The sequence below is a fragment of the Monodon monoceros genome, unplaced genomic scaffold (genome assembly GCF_005190385.1).
Source record: "Monodon monoceros isolate NGI ecotype Baffin Bay Population unplaced genomic scaffold, NGI_Narwhal_1 Super_Scaffold_7, whole genome shotgun sequence".
In the NCBI taxonomy this organism is placed as follows: domain Eukaryota; kingdom Metazoa; phylum Chordata; class Mammalia; order Artiodactyla; family Monodontidae; genus Monodon; species Monodon monoceros.
Window position 1 is genome coordinate 53,667,229 of NW_021703784.1, and position 25,624 is coordinate 53,692,852.

The window sequence follows — 25,624 nt, forward strand, 5'->3', positions numbered from 1 at the left end:
ACCCAGCCACCAAGTTCTGTCCACTCTACCTCTGAAATCTCTCTGGTTTCTCCTCCCCGCCACCCCCAGCTTTCTGGCTCGAGCTGCCATCATCTCCCCCTCAACAGCCTCCACTCTGATCCCCTACATCCACCTGTACCCCCATAAGCCCATCTCCTTTTTGGCTGCCCTTCATGCAGCTGCCCCCCTCTATTCCACAACTGTCTCAGGGCGAGGCCTTCCTGCCCCCAGCAGGCTCAGGGAACACCCAGTAGCTCCCACATTGCCTCGCCACTGGTTCTCTGCATGTCTTCCCCACCAGTTTGTACACTGCCCCGGAGCAGGCACTGTGGCTGCTCCCCCCGCCCCCGTGCCTGGGACGGGACTTGGGAAAAGGCCAGGTGAAGGGACAGCCGAATGATGCCAGCACGGTCCCACCAGGCAGGCATCGGGGTCCAGCCTCAGCTGTAACTCCTTCATGTGGCTCTCTAACCAGACAGTCACCCAGGCCTGGGAAACATTCCCTTCATTGTCCCATATCCCCAGAGGGACAGACAGACACAGGAAGGCCTTTCTGGAATTGTGGTAGCATTTATTCTGAGAACAGAACAGGTCTCCACTCCCCTGACCCTGAGGGGAACGCAGCCCAGCTCGGGGTGCTGTGCAGCAGGGGCCCCACCCATCTGCAAATGGGGACTTGAGGCCCCTGTGGGCTGCAGGGTGCACCAGGCAAACAGAGCAGCTGCTCTCCCCACTCACCCTCCAGTCCCGGCCTGAAAGAGCTCCATCCTCACCTGCCCAGTCCCCAGGGCCTCCGGGGGACCAGGATCCCCACACAGCCAGGAGCCAACCAAGAGGGGCAGGGAGCAAAGGCAGGGCTGCCGAACCAGTTCTCTCTGAGAAGGGAGTCGAGGGACACAATGCCCAGCCCCCAGGCTAAAGCCCACACAGGTCTGCCAGCTGGTCCTGGTTTGCCCCCGTAGCCCAGGTGGACACGGCTGAGCAAAGACCCGTGTGTCGGCCCCAGAGGCCCCAAGCTGGCTTATCCGGCCCTCGACGCTCCACCCAACTCAGGAGTCTTCCTTTCAAACAGACACTGAGAAGTGGTGATTACATGACTGTGTATAGTGTGTACGGATACAAAGATACATAGAGAAAGGGTATTGTTTTGCCCTTATACAGCACTTGCTAGTAAGAGTGCTGACAAACGATAATCACTGGCCCCACTTTGCAGAGGGGGAAATCGAGGCACAGGAGGTTTAAGCAACTTGCTCCTGGTCACACGCAAAGTCCTCACCCTAGGTTCGGGTTCTTGAGAAGTCCCAGCTTTTCGAGAAGGAATCCTTTTGTTCTCCTTGTCATTCAGTTCCTGGCCCCTCCCGTGACCCAGGGCCAGGACACAGGAGCAGAGCCAGCCAGAGCGAGGGGTCAAGAATCCAGCATATCCAGCCAGGTCACTGCACCCAAGAGCCAGATCTTGAGCTGAAAAGTCAGGTTCCCCAAAGGAATTCCCAGCAAGGCCACAGGAATTCCTGATCTTGAACCAACTGGACTTTTTCACTGACATCACCTGGTCTGGAGCCTGAGAAGGGCACAGGGAGATCCAAAGATGGTCACAGCGCCAACACTCTCCAAGAACACAGTAGGTGCTGGCTTGTAAAACATCCAAGTACAAACCCCCATCTTCTTCATCCACCTCCAGACCTCCTCTGAGAAGGTATGACCTCGCCACGTCCCTCCCCAAGCAGATCAAAATAAAATCAGAGGATCACAGGAACTGGAGCTTAAGAAGAAAAAAGGGTTCTGGCTTTCAGTTTTCCTTTAAAAACCCCTGGTTAAAATTGAGAGTTAAAACGGAAAGAATATAAAACGTTGAGGCCTAGAAGGAGAGTTTTGGTCCAGGCAGCAAGAGGGTTATGGCTCCTCGGCTACGCTTTGAGGGGAATGTTGGTGGAAGGGCCTCTGGCCAGACAATGGATTTACCATCTCCTGTCAAGCCCAGTGCGCAAACTGATGGCAGCGAGCCTGAGATCACCACTCCAGAGTCCCTGCTCCCGGGAAAAGCCCAGGTCTTGCAGCAGACCCCTCAGGTCTCTCCCCGCCTGGCCCACTACATCAGACACACTCCTTCCCGCGTCAGGGCAGTGGAGGCAGGATGCCCTTCCTCTCCACCACCTCGCCAGGGACCCTAAACCAGAGGCTGGGAATGCAATCAGAACCTAGGAGAAGGTGGCTGCAGCTCCTCTGGGCGTCTGTATCTGAGAGGACCTGAGAGCAGAGGCGAGGCCCAGGACGGACGCCGGGTCTCCCAGAGCTGCGAGGAGAGGCCCGGCTCCACACGGGGTCTCATGGGCATCGTTTATTCATTTGGCAAATCTCCTTTGAATAAATACCTGATGGGCGGGTGAGTGGATGGGATTCGAGAATGGACAGATGTCACCTGGACATTTCCCAAATTCTAGCCTGGGCAGGAACCCAATAGCCAAGAGTCCTTTCAAGGTGGCTAGAAAACCAGATATAGGTGACAAAGAAAGCAAGTCTTGGACACTGGGGCAGGTCTGGGACACAAGGGGCAGGAGTGGGCCTTGGGGATGTGGTAGTTTGTGTGTAAACAAGTGACATCTTCTTGGCACTCTGCTGGCAGACAGCAGGGCCTTGGGAGAAGGTTTTCAACGGATAGAGTCCCTTAGCCATGGTGGCAGCTGGGGTAGGGAGGGCTATTTTAAATCTCAGGCAAGACGACTCCTCTATGAGAAGGGGATGCTTTGGGGTCCTCGGGACGCTGAGGCAAGTGTCCCTGAGAGGGACAGAGACCTCCCAAGGTCACACAGCACGTCAGTGGAAAAGCTGGGAAAAGGACGCCAGTGTCCCGGCTCCCAGGGCAGCCCCTGGCCTGGTTGGGGACATGCAGGTGGTGGTGAGAGCTGTGGGCGCAGGTAGATGGGCAGGTATCAGATGGCCGTGAGGGAGGCACTGCTAAGGATACGCACGGCAACGGCGCCCGGCAGGTCGCTGGGCTGCTGGCTGTTGCGGTCTTGGAGGTGGAGGGTGTGCAGGGCCTGGAGGTCGTCCGAGCTGGCCTTCAGGTGCACCTGGCCCAGGAACTCATCCTTCAGGACTCGGTAGTTCCAGATCTGGAAGGAGACAGAGGATGGCTGGGGACCATCTCCAAGACAAGGACTACGGGTCTGTGAGGGCTGCTGACAGCGGCGGCAGAGCCTTGACTCCCCTTCCTGTGATGCAAGCTGGGCTGAGGAAAAGGAGCCCTGCATCTGCCTCACCATGGACCTTGGGCAAGGCCATGCCCCTGCCAGAGCCTCAGGCTTCCTCCCATATGTCAAAGCTCCCTTCCATGTATACAGTTAAATCTGTCATTATTAGCTCTGCTGTTGACCTTGGGTGACCTTGGACAAGTGATACACCCCCTGCTCTGGTTTCCCCATCTTCAACATGAGGTTTGGATCAACGGCTTCTAAGGGTCCTTCCAGCCCAAACATCTATGGGTCTGTGATTTGATCCGGAAGGACTCAGTGTTAAAAAACTTGGAAACCCTACAGTAGCTCCCCGAGGATACCCAAGCGTTTGTTTACAGACGGTTTCTTACCGGGAGAGATGCTGGCCTGGACCCCAGGGACAGAGGGCTTCCTGCCAATGAGCTCAGAACTGTGGCCCCCTTGGCCTGAGAGGGGAAGGAAGCCCGTGCCCAGGACACTGGCTTTCTGATCCCCTGCTCTCAGGCAATAGTCACCCCCACCATCTGCCACCAGGGGAATTTAAGGAACAACTCCCAAGGCTTTGGGGCAAGGCTGGCAGAGATGCCCACTGTCCCTGGCCAGGAGTCGGACCCTGCTGTGTCCCACAATCCCTACAGCTAATCCAACTCATCCCACCCCACAGAGGGGGCTCTGGGGCACCGGGAGGGGTAGGTAAGAGAATTCCCTAGGCCACACCGTGTCGGGGACAGAGTGGGAACCAGAACCCAGTGTTCCTAGGTCCCCGTCAAAGGCCCTGCCACGTGGGGCCCAGCCACTCTGAGTGCGGAAGCATGAGGCGGGGGGCCCAGGAGGGACCACAGACAGGTGGGTCACCTGCACAGTGATGGGTTGGCTTGGCTTCTTGCGGTAGAAGATGCCTTTCACATCATACTCAGGCGTCGAGGTGCCTTTCTGCACGGCCGAGCGGACTTTGTCCCCCTCACTCTTGATGATCACATATGAGTTAGCCCCTAGAATGAGCGAGTGGGCAACGGGGTGAGGGTGAGGCTGGGACAGGTCCCGGATGAGACAGATGTCTGGAAGCAGAAGCCTAGGCTCATGTATTCAGGAGAAGGGAGACCAGAGCCTAGCCAGCTCCCTAACTTCCAGAGACAGGAGGGGGCACACTGGTAATCTCTGGTCTCCAGACCTTTACCCAAGCTGTTCCCCCTGCCCGGAGCACCTTTCTCCCCTACCTTCCTTCACCAGGCTTCATACCTTAATACCTCCTTAGCCTGGAGAAAGGCCCCCCACTCCAGGAAGCCTTCCCTGAGCCCTCCCTCCTAGCTACCTGTCCCTGTGTCTGACTGCCCACACTGGAAGCCGCCCAAGGGCAGGAGGCAGAGTGTGTTCTTCTCTATACGCCCAGCTTCATCCCAGGGCTGGGCCCAAAGTGGATGTCAGGATGGGTTTGCTCATTCAATGAGTGAGAGCAGGAGAGCTCTGGAGGCTGTGTCTGTGGCTTGGGAGGGGAGGAGGGCTGGGGGTTTTCTCCAGGCAAGCTCACCTGTTGGGGAGTCCTTGAGACCGGCGGCCCCCAGGACATGCACCTGGGTCACCTGTTGGGGGTAGCCGCACAGGGAGCTCCAGCAGGAGCGGGGAGGCTCATCCAGGCGTAGCTCCCTGATGCAGGGCAGAGAAGGGGCGGGAGGTGATGGAGAGGGTCCGGGAAGACGGAAGGTCAAGGGATTCAAGAAGAGTGGGGCAGGGGTCAAGAGCAGTGTTTAGTCCAGGCAATGCTTGTCTCGGGCAAACAAACCTCCATAAGCTTCCCGCTGCCCCATCCCTACCCAAGGGTGCCCCCTCCTCCCCCAAGGGAAAAGCAATGTACCGAGCATTACTGTGTGCCAAGCGCTCTGCTGGGATGTTACAGGTATTATCTCTAATCCTCACAAAGCCCTGGGAGATAAGTGACTGCCACTCTGCCCATTTTACGGATTAGGAAGCATCAGGATCGCCGGGGGAAGGGGCTTGCCCAACACAGCACAGACTGGCGGGACTGAGGTCCGCTAATTCCACAAGCTGCCCCCCCAGTCTGGGACGTGGGCAGGGAGCACCGACTCTGGGCTGCCTAGCAAGGTGGGAGGGCAGTGTGGGATGCACAGGTCTGCACTGCAGCAGGGATGGGGATGGTTTCAGGGTCCACCTAGCCGGACTCTGCCACTGGTGGCACGGACTTAGAAACCACCCCCAGCCAACATCAATCCCCAGTTCTGATCTGTAAAATGAAGGGGTCAGGCCTCCCACCCCAGGGTTCAGGAAGAGCAAATGAGATGAGTGAAAGCTTCTTTGTAAACTGTGAAGCACTCTGCACACGTGAGCAGCTGCTCCTTCGTGTGGCCAAGAGAGGCTGGGACAGGGGAGGAGAGGAAGGGAAAGAAAGGGGATGGATGCTAATGTCAGGCCAGGGAGGGTGGAGGCCCAGGCTCCATGTCTTAGGACGACACTGAAGATCTCTGGGCTGAAGATTGCGGGCCAGCCTGGTGTGGACCTGGGCCCTGCCAACCCAGGGCCCCAGCCAGTCCCCACGCACCGGCAGTTGGAGGGCACATCAGTGAAGATTCGGAGCAGGAACTCGCCAGTGTGTCCTGGCTCGAAGGTGGTGGGGATGATGACGTAGCGGCCCTCGGGCTGCTCCGTGCGCAGGAAGACACTGCGGGAGTTGATGTAGATGGAGCTGGTCGTCCTGTGCTGCAGGCTGTGCATGCGGTACTGGCGGTTCTCCTCCACCTGATGGGGGCGGAGACACTGGGTCACACAGAGCCCCTCACCCCACCCCGCACCGCACATCTCCCCCTCGTTGCCACAAGAGGCGTATCTACAGAGTCAGAAGTACATGAGCGTCTGTCTGCCTAGGGCTGGCGGGGAGGGAGGTGGATGCAACTGGGTGGTGGCGGCTAAAGCGTGCGGGGTTTCTTTTTGGGGTGATGGAAGTGGCCTAAAATTGACTGTGGTGATGGCCGCACAACTCATACACTTTAAGTGAGCGAGTCATATGGTATGTGAATTAGATCTCATAAAGCTACTGAGAGGGGTGGCAACGGGAATCCCCCTGGTGACAATGTCTGCGGGGTTTCTGACATCACAACAGAATCAAGTACCACTATCTGTGCAGGACACAGCATGTGTCCATGAAATGACATCACCAGCTGCCGGGACATGCCGGACAACTCCTGGAAGAAGTGCCATGATAAGCTATAGTCACGTCAGCGAAGGTCATGTCACGTCAGAGTCACAACATCAGCACGCAGTGAATGTTCCAACATGCTGACGTGAACAAACGGTTACAATACGACCCAGCACATCAAATGCCAGGGCCTCGGCTCAAGCCGTGGGCCCAGCACATGCACCTGGCTTCATTAGGTTCTTGGTGTCTGGCAGGCCCACGGTGCCCCGCTACGCTGCGTGTCATCACACACGGGACGTCACAACATGTGGAAGGCCTTGGGGCCCAGGCCAGGGGAGCGGCCAGTGGGAAGCCCTCCTGGCTCTGCCCAGGATGCTTCTCCCCAGTGCCCAGCAAGGCTTCCAACTCATTGGGGCCAGAGCCCTGAGGGAGGAAGCCGTGGGGGGCCCCCCAGAGCCCAGGCCCGACCACCAGCAATCGTCCCCTTCCCCGTCCAAACAGCCTGTGGGTCTGGGCAAGAAGAAATCAGGCTGAGAGCTCCAGTGGGACCAATCCGAGGCAGGCTGGGCCTCTGTGGGGATCGAAACAGGACCTGTGTCACAGCACAACCATGGCATCAGCCAATGTGGCCAAGGTGACAGGGGTGGTGTCGGAGACCAAAGTGTTCTAGAGTGTTCTCCCCAAACTCTCCTTACCCAGAGCAGGGGTCCCAGCTGGCCTCACCTTGTAGATGTCAAAGCCAATGGCCAGATTTTCACCCTTGCCATCCCGGCGGGTGGACTGTTTGGGCCGTTGTTGGATGCAGATCAGCACTTCATCTTCTGGCTTTTTGACATCAAAGATGTACTGCGGGTGCAGCAGAGGAAGAGGGGCACATGGTGAGACCACACCGAAAACGGGCTCGGTGGCTCCCGAAGCTCGGCCCAGAACTCGGCTGTGTGAACTTGGGCAAGTCACATCAGCTCTCCGAGCCTCAGTCCCTCATCTGTGAGATGGGCTGGCAACGTCCACCCTGCATGCGGGGTGGGAGGAATCGGGGAAACGATGGATGCTCAGCTCCGAGCCTGCATGCAGCTGGTGCTCAATGAAGGCACACTGGGCGTGAGGACCAGGCGGGTGCCAGGGTCATGACCGAGGAGGCCGCAGGGGAGGAGTCCCGTGGGGAGCCAGCCTGGCCAAGTCTCCCCAGAAGGAGCAGCACCATGTGTGGAAACAAGGGGTTTGAGGCCCCAGCTCAGCCTCTAAATAAAATGTCCCCGTAACTCTTATCAGGGCACTCATTAGTCCTCAGAGCCTGCAGGTCATATGGTGAGGTTGCGGGTGACACGACCTCCCAGACACGCCCATCCAACCCCGCTGTACAAACGGTGCACCGAACCCCACGGAGGTACAGGGATGTACCCGAGGTCGTGCAGGAGTCCGTGGCAGGACGGCGCCGAGGGCCCCACAGTTGCTCAAGGGGTGGGGGCGGTGGGGATCCCCAAGGAGGCCCACCTGCGGGTTCTGGAAGAAGGTGTCCTTGTGGTTGATGCAGCCCCCGCTGCGGTTGTGCAGCGGGTCCTCGTGCCGCGTCCAGGCGCCACACAGCCGGGCCTCCTCCCACGTCTTGTGGATGCTCAGGTAAGACGTGTTGATCAGACGGCACTTGATGATGTCCGTGAAGTATCGGCACACGTCCTCAAAGGTCATCCTGGGCGTGGCAAGGGGCTGAGCCAGCCGGTCTCCCCACCCCACCCCGCCCACCAGCCTGCCCACTCGCCCCACATGCTCTGCACCACGAGCCTACACAGCAAGTGTGGACGTGGCATCACACGGACCCTTCACATCTCTTTTGGCCTCAGTCTCCTGCTTTGTAATACGGGAATAAATCTAATGACAGCTGCCTACCTCACAGAGTTAGTGCAGGAATTAAGCAATGCAATAACAATAAAAGCATGTAATAGAACTTCCAGCAGACAGGAGTTGCCAAAGGCTAGCCGTTACAATTATTAATAGTATGAACAACTAACGTGTACAGCCCTCTACAGTTTCCATCCATTATCATCCACAGCTAGTGGTGGAAACCCCTTGGTAAGCGAGCTGCAGTGGCCAGGATACTGCCACACCTCCAGGAGCCTGGGCGGGGGGAAGGGAAGTGCCCACCCACCTTCAAGTGTGCACATATATGAGAATATGCACATATATGCATCAAGGGTGAACATATCTGAGAAAGGCCTTAGGAGGAAGCCCTTTCCTGATGAGGGTTTTCTACTGCTATGTTTTAATTCGACTGGCCCCTGAGCCAGACTGGGCAAAGTGGATCTCATCCACAGGAGCCCAGACCAAAAGGCCTGGGGGGCCTCCTGCAGCGGCTCCCCTGACACCTGCAGGAGGGGACCTCACTGGGGTGCCAGGATCACTGCCATGTGCCTCTGGATCTGCCTGGGGCCCTCACAACATCTCCCACACACAGGGTACCCTGTATCCCCCCAGGAAGTGGCTCAGTCCCCAAATCAAGTGTCCTGCTGAAGAAAGACACTGAACCTGGCAAGCAGGGCTAAATGCAGAATGAATGAATGCAGGAGTGAATGAATGCAGGAGTCACTATCACGCTCTTTAAGCAAGGCTGTTGCCATCCTCCAAGCTCACCTCCTCACCTCCCTGAACTCACTCTTCCCATCCCAAACCCAAGTGTGCTCTCTTGCCTCTGGGCTGGGTCTCTGTCCTCGCCCAAGGGCTCCTCTGCACCCTGAGTCTTAGCTCCTCCAAAGGGCCTCTCCTCTTCCTACCTGCTCTCGGCATCAGGCTGCCAGCATGCCCTCTGCCCTCTGGTCAATTCCCCACCTGCTGGTACCCTGGCCTACTTGCCGAGGGCTCAGCCTGGGTACCAGAGCAGCCCAGGGTCCCCTGACATGGGCAGTGGAGGCTATGGGGACGAAAGGGTCCATTCTGCCCAATTCACTTTACATAGGAGGAAACAGGCCCAAAAAGATGCAGTGACTTATCCGAGGCCACACGGCAAGTTGATGGTGGGGCATTTTTAGAGCCCTGGCTCCCGCCTCCCTGTCCAGCGCCTCCTGCCCGGCACACAGGAGGCTCCCCTCTCAGCCCTGGACATCCGCCCAGGGCAAGAGCACACTCACCAGAACTCGCCATCATCCTGCACAGTCACACCCAACTTCTCCCGCTCACTCTTGCTTACTTTCTGCCACTCCTCTGAGCTGGGATGTGAGCACAGGGGAGGGAAGAGAGAGGAGTATCAGAGGGATGCCCTCAGGGCCACTCTGGCAAGGGTCAGGAGGCATGAGGGACAGCTCAGCACTAGGCCTCCATCAGTGTGGGTGTAGTTGGGGGCACCCAGGGCCATGCCCAGGCCCCTCTCCAGGAAGTGCTGTCTGCCCACTCTCGTAGGCAACCGTGGGCTGCCACCATGCCGGGGATCCGGAGGTCTGGGAGCAAAGCTGCAGGCTTGGGGCAAGTGGGGGGACTGACCCTCAGTGAAGGGAGCTCCTTCACTGGGGGCCTAGGCTCTGCTCCTATCCTGGCCTCACCAGGGCCATTAGCCAAGCACAGGGCAGTCACCCCCATTCCCACCCTTGGTGGCCTCCCTCCCTGCTTTCCTCCCCACTCAAGCACCAAGACTGGTCTCTACATCCCCTATAGGAATCAGCTCATCCCCACCTCCAGACCTCTGCCCATGCTGAATCTACCCCCCCCACACACACACATGCCTGCTCCAAAGTAAGTCTTCTCCTAATGTCATCCTTCCCCCAAATCCTTTAAGGCCCAGCCCTGGTGCCACCTCCTCCAGGAAGTCCACCCTGTCCTTGCCCAAGCCCTCGTACCCCGGCCCACCCACCTGGGGTCTTCCCGGTGCCTGCCCCCTGTCCTTGCCCAAGCCCCGGGCCTCACGTGTCACTCCAGGGCCCGTTCCACTCCCGCTCGCCCCAGGGGTTGCGCAGGCGGATCATGTCCAGCTTCTCTGACTTGAAGAAGGCCAGCAGGCCACGGCCCAGGCGCACCTTCCGCACATCAGTGATGGCATACGCGTGGCCCTTCACGAGGCCACACGCCAGCCGGGCCTCCATGTCTGCCGCTGTCACTGCCTGTGGGACACAGCTGCTCAGAGGCAGGGCAGGGCAGGCTCCACCTGGAGCCAGAGGCCACACCACCCCCTACAGGACGGGGAGGGAATGGCAGCCCTGCACAAAGGGGAGACCTCATTCCTCCGAGGTTAGGGACTGACCTCCGAATTCACAGCCCCTTACAAAGCCGGGGAACAGCAGTGGGGGATAAAGGAAGGGACCTGCAGTGGGATAAGCCCAGGGCTGTGTTGGAGTCGACTAGCACTGGCTCAGTTTTGTAATCTGGTTGTTAAAACGTTAGCCTGAAATCAACCACGGTGGGAGTATTGACACCACAGAAGTCAGCAAACCAGGGCTTTTTAATTTTCCAGTCTTTTATCAACATACCACTGGGTCAGCCAAACCTGGGTTCAAATTCTGCCTTCACTGAGTCCCAACTTTCCCACCCAAAACGTGAGCAGTCAATGAAATAAGACGATCTTCTTGAAGAGCCCAGGCCTGTGCCAGCAGGCAGTAGGGGCTCCCTCGCCCTTCCCATCGCCTCGCAACTGTGATGCCTTAAACCTTGGCCAAAGGACCTATCACTCCGTTATGAAAGGGCTGGAAAAGGGGGACGCTAGTTGAACAGTGTGGGCAAGGCCTTTCATAGTGTAAAGGTTAGGGCAGGGGGCCTGAGGCTTGTGCTGTCCAGCACTGGGGAGGGGCTGCACCCTCTAACTGCTCCCCTCCCGCCATGAGGCTGAGGGTCTGGATTTGTGATCCAACCTGGGCAGGGGCTCTCCCTGAAAAGCCAGTCACCTCCCACCCCAATCAGGGTGAGTGAAGGGGAGGGGCCGCCTCCGGGGCTCGGTTCTGTGTTCTCACCTTGATGGAGGCACTGATGAGGCCCCCCCGGCTGTGCACTTTCAACACGCGCTCAAAGAGCTGGCTCCTCTTGGCCTCATCACTGGCAAAGTCACCCTCGGTCAAGTCGATGGGCTCGGAAACCCCACCTGTGAAGTCCACCAGCGCATCCGCTGTGTTGCCTCCATCCAGGGCCTGGTAACAGCCTGCCAGCCTGGAAGCAATGTGGAAAGAACTCCCAGCTCATGTTCCCCAGCCAGTCTAAATCCTTCACCTGATAGGGGAGATTTCTGAGATTCAGAGAGGTCAAGAGAACTGCTAAGGTCACACAGCAGGCCACACAACAGAGCCAACCCAGGTCTCCGGCTCCCAGGCCAACGTCTGTCCCACTGAACCACACCATTTTGTCACTCAAATTCCCCTTGGCCTTCATAGCCCCATCTTCAAAAATTAGCTGTCCAGAAATCCAGCAATTCTTTTCAGAAGTGTTAAAAGTTCATATGTCTTTTGACATAATTCTGGACGAGTAACATTATTTATAACAATGTAAAACTAGCAATCACCTAAATGTCTAACAACAGAGAACTCGTTTTAAAAGCTAATGTTGCATCTCAAGCAGCCATTGAAGAAAACACTGTAAAGGGATTCCTACTGCAGGGAAAATGCTAGTGCCTGCTTGTTACATATGAAAAGGCAATACAGCCAGACTCCAATTATGTCTAAAATGTATGCAATAATTCATTTCAAAAAGATTAAGCATCTACTATGTGCAATAGATCAGGTGCTAGGACACAGCTGTGGCTCCTTATTTAAATGTTAGGAAAAAGGTTGGGGTCTTAAAGGCAGAGTGTCAAATGTGAACATGAGAAGCAGAATGGGATATATGACAAAATACCATTTCCATAAATTGAAAATATGTGCCCACAAAACACCAGCACAGGTTTTGCAAGGTAACCTACAAACAAAAGAGCCATCAAAGATGTTAAAAGACCTGCCAGTGGTGGGGGAGGGTGCAGGGAGAGCAAAGGGAAGAAATGGAAGACATGGAGAGGGGGTGGGGCCTTGAGGGCACAATGTCCTGCTGTCCGGAACAGAGGAGCTGCCCCATTAACCCAGATGGCCCAAAACAGGGAAGGGGTGAACAGCAACCTGGGAGAATATGCAGGAGTATAGGAGAGTTTTATTATCCTCTGCATAGTTTCCTATATTTTCTGGATTTCCTATAACAGATATGCATTCTTTTTATAATTTTAAAAGTAAATAATTAAAAAAAAAAAAGCATAACTGGTGCAGCCCCTGTGTAAAACAGTTTGGTGGTTTCTCAAAAATGTAAACACAGAACTACCATACGACCCACCAATTCACTCCTAGGTATATATTCCAAAGAACTAAAAGGAGACATTCAAACAGATACCTGTACATCAATGTTCATAGCCACATTATTCATAACAGCAAGCAGGTGGAAACAGTTTACCCGAGTGTCCATCAACAGATGAATGGATAAACAAAATGTGGCACACACAAACAGTGGAATACCATTCAGCCATAAACAGGAACGGAATTTTGATACATGCTTCAACATGGAAGGACCTTGAAAACACTACGCTAATTGAAATAAGGCAGACACAGAAGGACAAATAGTCCACTTACATGAGTTACCTGGAATAGGAAAATTCATAGAGACAAAAAGCAGAATGGAGGTTCCCAGGGTTGGGAGAAGGGAGAAAGAGGGAGTTATTGTTTAGTGGGTAACAGAATTTATGTTGGGGATGATGAAAAGTATCATCATCTATACTGGATATAGACAGTGGTGATGGGTACAAAGCATTGTGAATGTAATTGATGCTACTGAATCGCACACTTACACATGGTCAAAATGATAAATATTATATTTTGGACAATTTTTTAAAATAATAAAAATTTTACTTAAAAGAAAAAATAGAGCTAGCCCACTGAGTCACTGAGTGGGTCTCCCAGAGTGGGAGGAGAGGAGCCTGCACCAAGGACGATGGTGACCAACTGACCACCGGGGGCGGGTTTTGCTTTCTTAGGACTGAAAATGGAATCTGCCGACACGTTTTCATGGGTTTGTTTTTCAATTTTATTTTATTTTTTTATACAGCAGGTTCTTATTAGTTATCTATTTTATACATATTAGTGTATATATGTCAATCCCAATCTCCCAAGTCATCCCACCACCACCCCAGCCCCCGGCACTTTGCCCCCTTGGTGTCCATACGTTTGTTCTCTACATCTGTGTCTCTATTTCTGCCCTGCAAACCAGTTCATCTGTACCATTTTTCTAGGTTCCAAATATATGCATTAATGTACGATATTTGTTTTTCTCTTTCTGACTTACTTCACTCTGTATGACAGTCTCTAGATCCATCCACGTCTCTACAAATGACCCAATTTCGTTCCTTTTTATGGCTGAGTAATATTCCATTGTATACATGTACCACACCTTCTTTATCCATTCGTCTGTCGATGGACGTTTAGGTTGCTTCCATGACCTGGCTATTGTAAATAGTGCTGCAGTGAACATTGGGGTGCATGTGTCTTTCTGAATTATGGTTTTCTCTGGGTATATGCCCAGTAGTGGGATTGCTGGGTCATATGGTAATTCTATTTTTAGTTTTTTAAGGAACCTCCATACTGTCCTCCACAGTGGCTGTATCAATTTACATTCCCACCAACAGTGCAAGAGGGTTCCATGGGTTTGTTTTTGATGATGGAGTTTTTTTTTTCCTTTTACACACACACACACACACACACACACACACACACACCACACTATCCAAGGAGAGTGACAAACAGGCCTGGGAGGAAGAATCAAGGAGACGCTCCCACAGAGCTGGTCTCTGACCCCACTGGCCCTCCTGCACCAGGCCTGCACCTGTCCTGCAGGGGCCTGGGCAGGTCACTCTGCCCCAAAGCCCTCCACAGCTCAGCAAACCTTTGCTCATGCCCATGCTGGGAACCCAGGGCCTGGCACAGAGCAGGAGGAGGGGCAGGAAAGATAGAATGGCTGGACAGTCAGGTAGACAGACCAGTGGGTGGGTGAAGGGGAGGCCCAGCCAGCAGGAAAGGCAGTGGTTTGTCCCAGCCTCCTCGACCAGCCCAGGCTCGGAGACACCACATGCCCAACAAGGCCTCCAGGGACGGCTCAGCAACTTGGATCTTTGGAAAAGAACCATCGACCTGAATATGGTTGCTGGCTCTGCCCCCAGCTACCTGCAGGACACCTGCCTGGGCCTCCATCTTCCCAGGTAGAAGCGGGCTTCCCTATGTGGGCTGATTGTGGGGACCTGACACCAGGTACCCAGAGGCCCTGCAGTCCAGGCCTCCACCACACCTGACTGTGCTCTGGGTGCCGGGCTCTGAGTTCGCTGTGTGTGTTTGCACCTGCCCCTCACCTCTCTGTGCCTGGAGCCCCAGCTAGAGGAACACCCGCACAGAGCCCAAGAGCAGTTCCACCCCAGCCTGGCCGCCCGACCCTGGCACCTACTTGGCGTAGGCCTTCTCCACCAGGGCACACCAGAACTCATTGCGGGAGCTGGAGTGGCAGTAGATGAGCTGGTTGTTGACTGTGGGCAGCCGGTCATCGATGACCACGTCCACCCACTCCCCGAAGCGCCAGAAATGGAAGTGAAAGATGCCCACGTAGGTGTTGGGCTTCTCGGGGTCCCACTCCTGCTCCTTCCAGTCTGGGATGACCTGGACGGGGAGGGGGACAGGATGGGACACACTGAGGGTCACGGCTGGCTTCCTGAGGAAGTGGGGCTGCGTGCCTCCACGGAATCAAATGGAAAGGAATACTGGGTTCAATTCCCATCTCTGCCATGAACCAGTATGGGACTTGGGCAAATCCTTCTCATCTCCGGGCCTCAGTTTCCCCATCCCTGAAGGGGTTGGAGGCCCCCTGAGGCTCCTCCCAGCTCTGTCATTCTAAGATTCTATGAGCTTCCCCTTCCCTTCCTCATGCCTCCATCTGCATCCTCCCTCTCAGAAATATAGCACATCCACCCAAGTTCCTGCCTGGTCAGTGGTGCCACCATGCCCCCTGTCCTGCCCGAGCCAGAAGTTGGCAGCCATGCCGGCCTCCCCACTTTCCCTCTCTCCATGCAATCTGAGCTCCCACATTCTGCTAAAATGCATCTCCTCCTCTCCAGCCCCCCAGCACCACCCTGGCCCGGTCCCCCATCTCCTCGCCCCGGGACACTAACAGCATCAGCAACCACATCTGCTCTTGCCCCACACAGCAGCAGAGTGATCTTTCTGATCAGGTCCCCTGGAAAATAAAGCCCAAACCCTTAATATGCTCTGTCCCCAGGCTCGTGTCTCTACCCTCACCCACCCCAGCCTCCACCTACTGCGCCCTGCTCCAGGCTCTTTCTCTGGTCAGGAACTCCGCACCTGCTCTTCCTGCAGCTGACTCTCACTTGTCCTTTAGGGCCTACCCTCCTCCTCCAGGAAGCCCTCCTTGACTCCTCAGACTAGGCCAGGACCCCCGTCCATCCAACTCACGGCCCCTGGCACTTCTCCTCTGAGACACTTTCCCCAGTTATAATTACACAAGTGTGTGACATTGTGTTCAGTGCTGATACTGTCACTGGAATGTCAACTCTCTTAGGGCAGAGACACGTCAGTCTTGGTCACTGCTATCCGCCCAGCACCTAGTCCAGGGCCTGGCTCAGAGAGGGTCCTCAATAAACATGTGTTAACTGAATGAATAAATTCACAGGCATCCACTGGGACTCTTAATAAAATTGATTATTTATGGAGCATCTTGGAAATGCCAGATACCAAGCCTGTGACTGCCATGGGTTATCTCGGTTCAATCCACACAACCACCCCATGAAATTACTAATACATCCATCCTTACTTTACGGGTGAGAACATCAAGCCTCAGAGAGGGCAAGTAACTTGTCATAGCTAGAAAATATACATTCTTGGGAGGCAGGCAGACCTGGGTTTGAAGCCAGGATTCAAACGCAGGTCTATCTGCCTCCAAATAAGGAGTTCTTTATCAGTGTGGACCACTCTGCACCCAGCCCCACACTGGCACTGAGGACCCAGATGATTCAGACATGGTCCCTGCCCTCGGGAGGCTCCCAGTCTGGTGGGAGAGGCAGGCACACAGGCAAGTGCTGAGGCTGACACAGGGTACATGCGGGGCCATGGAGAGGAGGGAGTGGTGGGCCTGACCCTGGAGGACAAGCAGTAGCTTCTGAGCAGGTGTCCTGAGAGCTGGCAGTGGGCATCGCCCCAGCAGACTAGGACGAACAGAGGAATTTGGGGCAGCAGGAGGTGGGGAGGCAGGGGAAAAAACCCTCACCCTGCTGAGTCAGGGGGACCTGCTGGCCCTTTCGGGCAAGGACCCAGAGGAGCCAAACCCCATCAAGACCAGAAGAACCATCTTCTAGAAGAAAATCACTCCCAGGTATGGGGATGGGCACGCAGGCAATCCGTCTGAGGAGCCAGAGATGTATCAGGAGGCTGTAAATAAATCCCAAGGTCCGGAGCAGCCTGAGCACAGAGACTTCAGCCAAAAGCCATTCCCAACCCCCACCCTCATTAAGGATGCTTCTGTTTACACGCCTCTAACCATCAGCAGAGATGCTGGCAAAGAGAAATGCTCCCTAGTGGGACATTCGGGACCAAGACAATGAAAATGATAAGCACAGTGAGAGGCGCTACAGCCACTAATGGAGCCCAGCTAAGTGCCTTAGCGCCTGAACCCTCAGGGCTGTCTTCTGAGGGGTAGGGCAGGAAGTCGCTGCAGAAGGCCACCCACAGGCACCAGTGAGGGAGGCAGGATTCACACTCAGGGCTTCAGAGCCTGACACAGAGTCTAGCACCCAGCAAGGGCTGATTACTAGCTGGTCCCTTTTCAGTCAACTGTGTGTCCTTTCTCAGTGAAGACTCCCAGGCCGGCCTCTGCCCTGACCCCTGGCAGGTTCCCTGACACTTGATTTCAGGACAGAAAAGTGTATCAAAAATGGGTTACAGGGACCTCCCTGGTGGCGCAGTGGTTAAGAATCCGCCTGCCAGTGCAGGGGACACGGGTTCGAGCCCTGGTCCAGGAAGATCCCACATGCCACGGAGCAACTAAGCCCGTGTGTCACAACTACTGAGCCTACACTCTAGAGTCCGAGAGCCACAACTATTGAGGCCATGTGCCACAACTACTGAAGCCGCACGCCTAGAGCCCGTGCTCTGCAACGAGAAGCCAGCCAATGAGAAGCCCGCGCACCGCGACGAAGAGTAGCTCCTGCTCGCAGCAACTAGAGAAAGCCCACGTGCAGCAGTGAAGACCCAACGCAGCCATAAATAAATAAATAAATAAATAAATTTATTTTGCAAAAAAGGGGGTACATGCAGGGGCACAGAGCAATGGAGAGTCGGAAGCTGGGAACACTGGCCTGGCCACTGCACCCTCCTCCACTCCTCCCTGCTCTGAAAGCTCTGGATTGCACGGGATGTGGAAGAAGGATGGCGGAGTGGGGAGGGAAGAAGAGGAGTCCTCGCAGGAGCTGGGAGGTACCACTGGGGCCACGGGAGGATCAATAAACCCAGGGCTTGGCTCTGAACCCTCTATTACTCAAAAGGCAGCTAATGAGGCTCCAGGGCCTGTGATACAGAGTCAGCGATCTCCATGGGCCTCAATTTCCCTCCCACACCACAGCCCTTCAAGGAAGCCCCAGGCCAGCCTTCTCACCCCTCAGCCCCTCTCTGCTGCCAGCCAGGGTACCAAGCGAGAGGAAGCAGTCTGTCCAGGGAGGTGTGCTCCCACGGGCACACAAACCACACACCCTCCACACCACATCCGGTCATGCCAGAAATCAAGGAAGCAACCAGAGGATTCAGGACCAATCTGAAGAGGCTCCCACTAGCCAAAGACAGGCCAATTGGAGCAGCAGTAAAGGATAATGACAGTGATGAATGAAAACACATCCAATATGTTCAAATCCATGAGACCATGATGATATTAACACAAACAAATAATTAGTCACTATTGGAGGGTGGCAGGGAAACAACTCATTTTTTTGAAACTGGAAATCGAAAGGAAAAAAAAATCAAAGACTTAACCTGACTTTTCTATACAAACTGTGCCATAGAGTAACCAATAGCAGATGAAGGGAGGTTTTTATCTGGTGATGAATTCCATCTAAGAAGTGAGAAGAAATTATTTTTGGCTGCGTTGGGTCTTCGTTGCTGTGTGGGCAGGTTTTCTCTAGTTGCGGCGAGTGGGGGGCTACTCTTCATTGTGGTGGGCGGGCTTCTCATTGCGGTGGCTTCTCTTGTTGCGGAGCACAGGCTCTAGGCGCACGGGCTTCAGTAGTTGCAGCACAAGGGCTCAGTACTTGTGGCTCACGGGCTCTAGAGCGCAGGCTCAGTAATTGTGGCGCACGGGCTTATTTGCTCCGCGGCATGTGGGATCTTCCCGGACCAGGGCTTGAACCCGTGTCCTCTGCGTTGGCAGGTGGATTCTTAACCACAGTGCCACCAGAGAAGTCCTAGACTCCTATTCTTTTGCAACCACTGACAAATAATGGATTTAGGCAATCATGGCTTCTAACATCGATTTAGGATCACCGATGGTTCCTATGTCACAAAATAAGAGACAACCCGACATTATGTACCTCCTGAGAGAACTTCGCCTATGAAGCAGTTGTGCAAAAAAAAATTGTGCCGCATCTTATGAAGCCTCCAGAGGTGAGTGCTACCTCACAGGAAACTCAGGGCACAGACAAATATTAATCGACACCATGAAAACGAAGCCTGCAAAATCCAGATGGTTGGAAACTCCCAGGACAAATGACTAGCTTCTTCAGCAACTAGATTGCAAGGGAAAAAAATGAAAAGATGAAGGGGAACCAACGGACTGCAGTAATGGACCTTTGGATCTGATTCAAACAAACTGGAAAATATACATATAAACATTTGTGACCCAGAGCGGAAACCAGAACATTTACTGGGCATTTGATGATATTAAGGAATTATTATAAAGTTATTTTAGTTACGTTGCGATATTATGGTTCCGGGTTTTGAACGAGTCCTTATCGTTCAGAGATATTTACAGATGAAATGACATGCTGCCTGGGGGGAGCGGGGTTGTAGAGGAAACAAGATCAACCATGAGTTGGCAGTGGTTGAGGTGGAGGGATGGGTCCAAGGGCTCACTAGGCTGTCTCTCTCCTCTCGTGTGACTACAGTTGAAAAGCCCCATAGCCAGGGACACTAGCTCCCTGGCCCGGCATTCAAAGCCCTGCGGGCAGCTCTCAGCTTCACCCCTGAACACTGCCTCCCTCAGGCCCTATAGGAATCTACACCCTGTGACGCCTCAGGTTACCTCAGCTTTGCACGGGTGGCTCCCTCTGCCGGCCTCATCCCCATCCCTGTCCCTCCGGGGCCAGCAGAGCAGCAGCTTGCAGGGTCCTCCTGACCCCACCCTCCCCTTGGGCGCCGTCCGGCAGCCCCTCCCCCAAGCTCCTGCTCAGATCCCCACCGCCCAGCACGGGGCCAGGGCCAGCTCCACAGCTGGCTGAGTCTTTCTGGGAGGAAAATCCCCAAATGCCGGCCGCAGCGAGGGCCTGGACAGCTGGTGAGCTTGTACCCACTACTGGTGTGAAAGGAAAATACAAATGGAGTCAGCTTTACTAAGACAGCGCTCTAAAACGGAGCTGGGAGGTCACTGAGAAAGTGTGATTTCTTCACGTCATCACCTGCACAGAATCTGAACTTTGACCACTTCTTGTCTTAACGCAGCCATCCAGAACGTTTGCCCAGTGTTCCAGAAACTCAAGATATTTATTGGGTCCTTACCCTAAAATAACTCTTGACAGCCTCAAGGACAAATATTTCCTTTAACGACCTTATGGCTTTTGCCTTTACAAGCCCGACTTCCTCTTCCCTGGAACGCTCTTTGGTTCTACCTGAATCTGTGTCTCCCCCGTTGCAATTCCTAAGACCTGCAAATAAAGCTCCTTGTCCTCTGTAGCCTTGATCCTGATTGTCGTTTGATGCTGGACATCAATTTACCAACCTCGGTGTGTGGCTGGGACTTAAGCTTCGACTAGGTCACCTCTCGGAGCCTCAGTGTCTCCGCATCTACCTACCCTCCCTCCAAGGTTGTTGTGAGAACGAAGGTGGAGAACGGCCTTGGCTGTACTGCATCAACTGTGGAGGGCTGGGTACACATGAGGGGTCGTCCCTGCTGGTGTGTGGAGTACATGGTGTGTGCAAACCTCGGGGGGACCTGGTCAACCTCCCTCCCAAGAGGAGAAAGGAAAACCTTAATGACAGTCCACTGTGCAGATAGGAAAAACAGGCCTGAAGGGGCTGAGGCACCTCCTTGGGCTGACCGGGCAGTGAGGCAAGAACTCTGTGGGATTTGGAGCCCCTCGTGTGCCCATTAACAGCCACCCACTGCAGAATCACCCAGAAACCTCAGAGTCCCACTGATGGGTGTGCCACAGTACCCCCTGGTGCCCCAGCACCTGGAGCACCCCCTCGGTGCTCTCCCTCAGGGACTCCCACCCAGACCCAAGTGGCTGGGCTCAAATCTTGCTGGGACCCTGGGCGAGTGAGTGAATGCCCGTGTGTGAGTGTGTGCACAGAAGCATGCATGTGTATGTGCAAGTGTGTGTGTGTATGTCTGTCCATGTGGCAGAGAGGGAGCTTCCCACAGATTTCTGCTTGGGACCCCAGAGGGCCAGCCAGGAGCATTTCTAAACAAGGCCAGCAGGGCTGCAGGCTGAGGGACTACAGTGGAGTTTCCTGTGTTACCTAAGCTGGTTGAGGTGAGCCACAGACCTCTCCAGATCCTCAGAACGAGAGGGTCCCTGGTTCTGAGTATCTGAAGTTTCTCAGTTCTCAGCTTCTGATTCCAAGAGTCTCAAATTCCCAAGTTTCAGACGCCACGGCTGGAAGAAGCCAGGAAGACTGGGCAATCCCCACCCCCAGCCCCTTGGGAGAGGAGTGCCTCCAGCTCACCACCTGGAGCGTGGGGTGCTGACACACCTGCAGGGGGCCCCGGGATCCCTGTTCACAAGGAGTGAGCACAGCCAGACGCTCAGAGACCAGGGCGGCCCCTCGGGCTAGGCTCCCAGGCTAGACTGTGAGGGCTTAAGGTTCCCTCAGCTGGGCCCTTCCAAGCCTGGTAATGGTGAGGAGAATCCACTCCCCCATGACCACTCTCTCCAACCACAGAGCCAGGCCTGGACCCTGCCTATCCCTCCACCCCACACTGCCTGCTGCCCTAAGCACTGACTGCTGTGTTGCCTCAGGCAACTCACTACACCTCTCTGAACCCTACACTCTTCCTTAGTAAATAGGTTCTCCTAACACCCTCCTCTCAGAATCATGGTGCAAAGTGAGACTCTGTGTCTACAGCGACTGGGAAAGTACAAGGAGGAAATCCAGAGAGGAAAGGTGGGGCACTAAGGTGACGTGGTGACATGGGTCTTCTCTGGTCAGTGGGGCAGGGCTGCAAGGGGCTTCAGAGAACCAGGCTGTTCCCTTTAGAAGGTCTGAAGCTGGGAGAGGGTCAGGGGCTGCCTGAGGACATACAGCATGTTAGGGAAATCGGGGCACAGGCCTGATCCCACCCCACCTCTCAGCCACTCCCCTGTCCCGTCTGCCTCCTGCCCGGCCACCCTGCAAGGGAGGGAGACTCCAGATTGAGCACGGCTTGGTGGGTCCCCACCATCCCCTGTGGGCCCCAAGTGTCTCCCCGAGGCCTCAGCATGGCTCTCTCCATGCCCCATACAGAGGCTGGTCTGGGGGCCACTGGAGAAAAAACTGTCAGGGCTGTTGGTTCCTGGCTTGGTGTCACGGGACCTGGTTTCAAACCCCATGCTGATGTCTGACCTTGGGCCAGTCACCACCTGCTCTGGGCCTCAGCCCTGAAAGCGGCAGGAGGAGGGGGCAGGGGTGTGGAGGGGGCCCAGGGAGGGGTGGCTCCTGGGAAGAGAACACTTACCATGAGGCGGGGACACACAGGCTTTACCGGGGACACACAGTGAGCACGGCAGAGGCACTCACAAGCCTGCACAGACCAGACGCGCTGGAGTGCGGATACAAGCAGTCTGCAGCAAGAAGGGCCCCAGAGCTGCAGGGAGGGGTCAGGCAGAGAGGCAGAAGGACAGGGCCATCCACAGGGGTCTAGCCTCCAGGCTCCCCCGGAGCCAGGAGAGAAGCAGGCAGGAATCCAAGCATGTCCCAGAACAGACACCCGAGCTTCAGGTTAGAAAGGACCATCGCTCACACCACGGCCAAATCTCCCACTGAAGAATCGACTCCAAATGCTTCTGCTTGCCTGCCTCCAAAGTGGGGGCCTGCCCTCCCGGCAGCCCTGGCCACTAGGGCTGGCTCTGACCCTCCATCTCTCAGTGCCTCTGCTCCCAGGGCCCTGCAGCCCCCTGACGGCTCTGCTTCACGAGGGAAATGTCACGGGCACGTCCCTGACACAAAACAGGGCTGACCTGGAGACACGGTGTTGGGGGTGCTTCCTGAGGTGCCCTTGGCTGGTGCCAGGCCTCAGAGGAGCTCACTGGGCCTGCGCAGCGTGAGGGGGGCTTGGGGCTTGGAACTGAATCTGCTAGCAATTGTGCCTCAGTTTCCCTCTTTGTTTGGTGAGTGGGTTCTGCCCTGTGACCTCTGAGGCCAGTGTTCCGCCATCACACCACACTGTCACCTCCAGCCCACTGCTGACCACCATCCATCACAGCTCCCCTCCAAGGCTGCCCCCGATTCCTACCCCTCAACCCCACCAAAGATGCCGCACCAGGATGACACACCTGCCTTCTCCGACCAGTTAGCCAGGAAAAGCCTGACATCCCAGGAGGGGACACCTCAGGCCCCAGAGATGTTACTGTCTCCAGCTCCAGGGCTCTGGACCCCCTCTATCCAGCTTCCCCCAGGCAGAGGGAAACCTGTTTACTACACTGTTCCCCACTTCACTGCATGAACCTCAAAGTCTCCCGGCTCAGGAGCTTCCCCTCCCCAAGGCCATCCTGATCAAGCCCCTGCTAAGGGCCACCAGGGAACCAGCTAGGCAATTCAGACTTATTCACAGGGCAGGTATGGAATACAACCATATGAATATAGCATGCTATCTCTCAATACATATGTGTATGTATAGATAGATACATCTCTATGCAACGTTTTTGAGATCTCCCCCTTCACTTCTCCCCTCCTGAAGTCATTCCCAGAAAACCAAGAGCTGGCCTGCACAGCCTCCAGCGTGCCAGCCACTGCCCACTGCCCAAATCAGCCCTCACAGCAACCCTGCCCAATGTCTTAAGAGCCCTGAGGTGTCGTGGGCCCACACAAGGTGCCCGGAGCAGCAGGCTGAGTGTTCACCTCCAGACACGGACACTGGGAAGGGGCATCGTGGCCAGGAGGGCAGCAAATGCCTGTGTGCCAGACTCTCCAAGGAAGCTGCTTTGTCATCTCTTTGTCATCTCTGGGCCCCTGTCTCTGGAGGAAGCCCAATGGCTGGTTCTTTAGAGGCGTCTCTCTCGGTCTGTGTCTGTCTCTGCCTTGGTCTCTCAGTCTCTCTCCCAACAACGGAGCAGAGAGAAGACCATCTCCCAAGGCCTCTCCATCTTCCCACACTAGCCCCAACCAGGTCTCCATGGTCTATGGCAGAAGCAGCGGCAGCCAGGTCAGCTTCTAGACTACGGAGCCCTTGCATCTTCCTCCCGTGAACAGGAGCACCAGCACCAGGGAAAGGAGAGAAGGAAGGACGCAGGCTCAGGGGTCCTGGCCAAGCCAAGTACAGGCCAGCAGCTAGAAGAATGTCCCCAAACACACACATGGGGGAAAGGGGTATGGGCAGGGGTCAGGCAGGTGGGCCAAGGGAGAGGGTAGCAGCAGGCAGCTGCCATCAGAGCTGGCTAAAGACCACGGAGGCCTTGAGGTTGGCAGGCTCGACGCCCTCGCTGAAGGTGATGAGGAAGTACATGACCTTGAGGATCTTGGCCAGCTCGGACAGGCGCTCCCCAAACTCCAGGGCGTCAGCCTCATTGCAATCCATGGCTTCCGAGTCCTCCTTGCGCCAGAAGATGGCAGCGGGGTCCAGCAGCTGCCGTGTCATGAGGTTGGTGAGGTCGGGCGTCCAGATCTGGGAGGTGCCCGTGACGGTGACCCTGCCCGGCTTGTCCAGCACGACGTCCCAGCGCTCAGACTGCAGCCTCTGCTGCTGGATGAAGTCGATGCGGTACATGGACTTCGCCGGCTGCAGCAGCTTCTCGCCATCCTGGCGCTTCCCCCCGCGCTGCTGCAGACTCTCCACGCGCAGCCGCATCTGCTTGGTCAGGTCCTCGTCCAGGACCAGGGGCATGTCCAGCTGGGTCGGCTTTGGCTCGTCCTCCGCCATGGCCCCCTTGCTGTTGCCGCCTCCACCGTCCAGGAGCCGAGTGGACCGGGGCCTCACGGCCAAGGCGAGAGGCCACCAAAGAGGGGCCCCGTCTCCCCTTTCGCCCCCCTCCTCGTCCCGCCCCTCTTTGCCACTGGCTCTTCCCAGCCCCACCCCGTCCTCAAAATGGAGTGGGCAGGAGGGCAGGCATCCCCACATGCCTCCTTCTCTACTCCTCGCAGAAGCGGTAACGGAGGTACTGCAGGCAGGCAGGAGGGTGGCAGGCTCCTCAGGGACCAGCTGCTGTGGCAACCGCGCTGGCCACCACGGATGGGCTGAGAGCTGGCTTGCTGTGAAGAGGGAGCACTGCTTACAGGCAGTAAGAGGGCAGGAGGCGGGGGGCAAGCGCTCACTGGAGACACATCAGGAGAGGCTGAAGACCCCCTGGCAGGAGGGTGGGAAATAAGGCCCAGAGGGGCCCACCGATTTGAGATTTGAAGTCACCTAAGCCGAACCTTGGCGCTCTCCTTGACTCGGCCTCACCCGCACCCCTCCATGCCCGATCGGCAAGGCCTGTGGATTACCCTGGAAACACGTCTCCCCAATCCCACTGCCAGGACCCCGGCCCAGCCATCATCATCTCTCACCGAGACCGATGTTCTCAAACTTCACGGAGCATCAAAACCAGCTGCAGGACTTAAAACTCAGTTTGCTGGGCCCCACCCCAGAGTTTCTGATTTAATCGGTCTCGGATGAGGCCTGAGAACTTGCATTTCTAACAACCTCCCAGGTGATGCTGATACCGCTGGTCCAGGAGCCGTATTTTGAGAATCACTGACCTGGATGATTCTTGCCTGCTGGCCCCGCCTCAACCCTGTGCCGCATACCAGCCACATGCCCAGGAAGCTCTTCTACTAAAATCCCACCACTTATTACCCCTGTGTTGAGCCTCAGTTTCCCCCAGGAGACTTGAGGCCATGGAAGAATCTGA

General features: G+C 55.7%; 2 protein-coding genes across 4 annotated transcripts in view; both read right to left on the minus strand.

Annotated features, from left to right (window-relative positions):
- Positions 1-550: 550 nt before the first annotated feature.
- Positions 551-25,624, minus strand: part of CAPN5 (calpain 5) — a 51,914-nt gene continuing 26,840 nt past the window's right edge. Inside the window, exons 4-14 of one of the 3 annotated variants that reach the window (XM_029208218.1) lie at positions 14,776-14,984; positions 11,289-11,481; positions 10,252-10,445; positions 9,483-9,560; positions 7,855-8,050; positions 7,084-7,206; positions 5,767-5,963; positions 4,741-4,856; positions 4,068-4,204; positions 2,970-3,113; positions 551-1,561 (exon numbers count right to left, since the gene is read on the minus strand). In XM_029208218.1, coding sequence (XP_029064051.1) covers positions 1,154-1,561; positions 2,970-3,113; positions 4,068-4,204; positions 4,741-4,856; positions 5,767-5,963; positions 7,084-7,206; positions 7,855-8,050; positions 9,483-9,560; positions 10,252-10,445; positions 11,289-11,481; positions 14,776-14,984 — 1,995 coding nt within the window. In that variant the 3' untranslated portion in view covers positions 551-1,153. Of the gene's footprint in view, positions 3,114-4,067; positions 4,205-4,740; positions 4,857-5,766; positions 5,964-7,083; positions 7,207-7,854; positions 8,051-9,482; positions 9,561-10,251; positions 10,446-11,288; positions 11,482-14,775; positions 14,985-25,624 lie in introns of all 3 variants that reach the window. The other 2 variants (XM_029208219.1, XM_029208220.1) reach the window with 2 other exon arrangements.
- Positions 22,580-24,852, minus strand: OMP (olfactory marker protein). The gene has a single exon (XM_029208222.1). The coding sequence runs from the start codon at positions 24,850-24,852 to the stop codon at positions 24,163-24,165; it is 690 nt and encodes a 229-aa protein (XP_029064055.1). The 3' UTR covers positions 22,580-24,162.

Bases quoted from the DNA above. Each gene is read 5' to 3' on its own strand.
- OMP (XM_029208222.1), bottom strand. From the start codon at position 24,852: ATGTGGGGATGCCTGCCCTCCTGCCCACTCCATTTTGAGGACGGGGTG.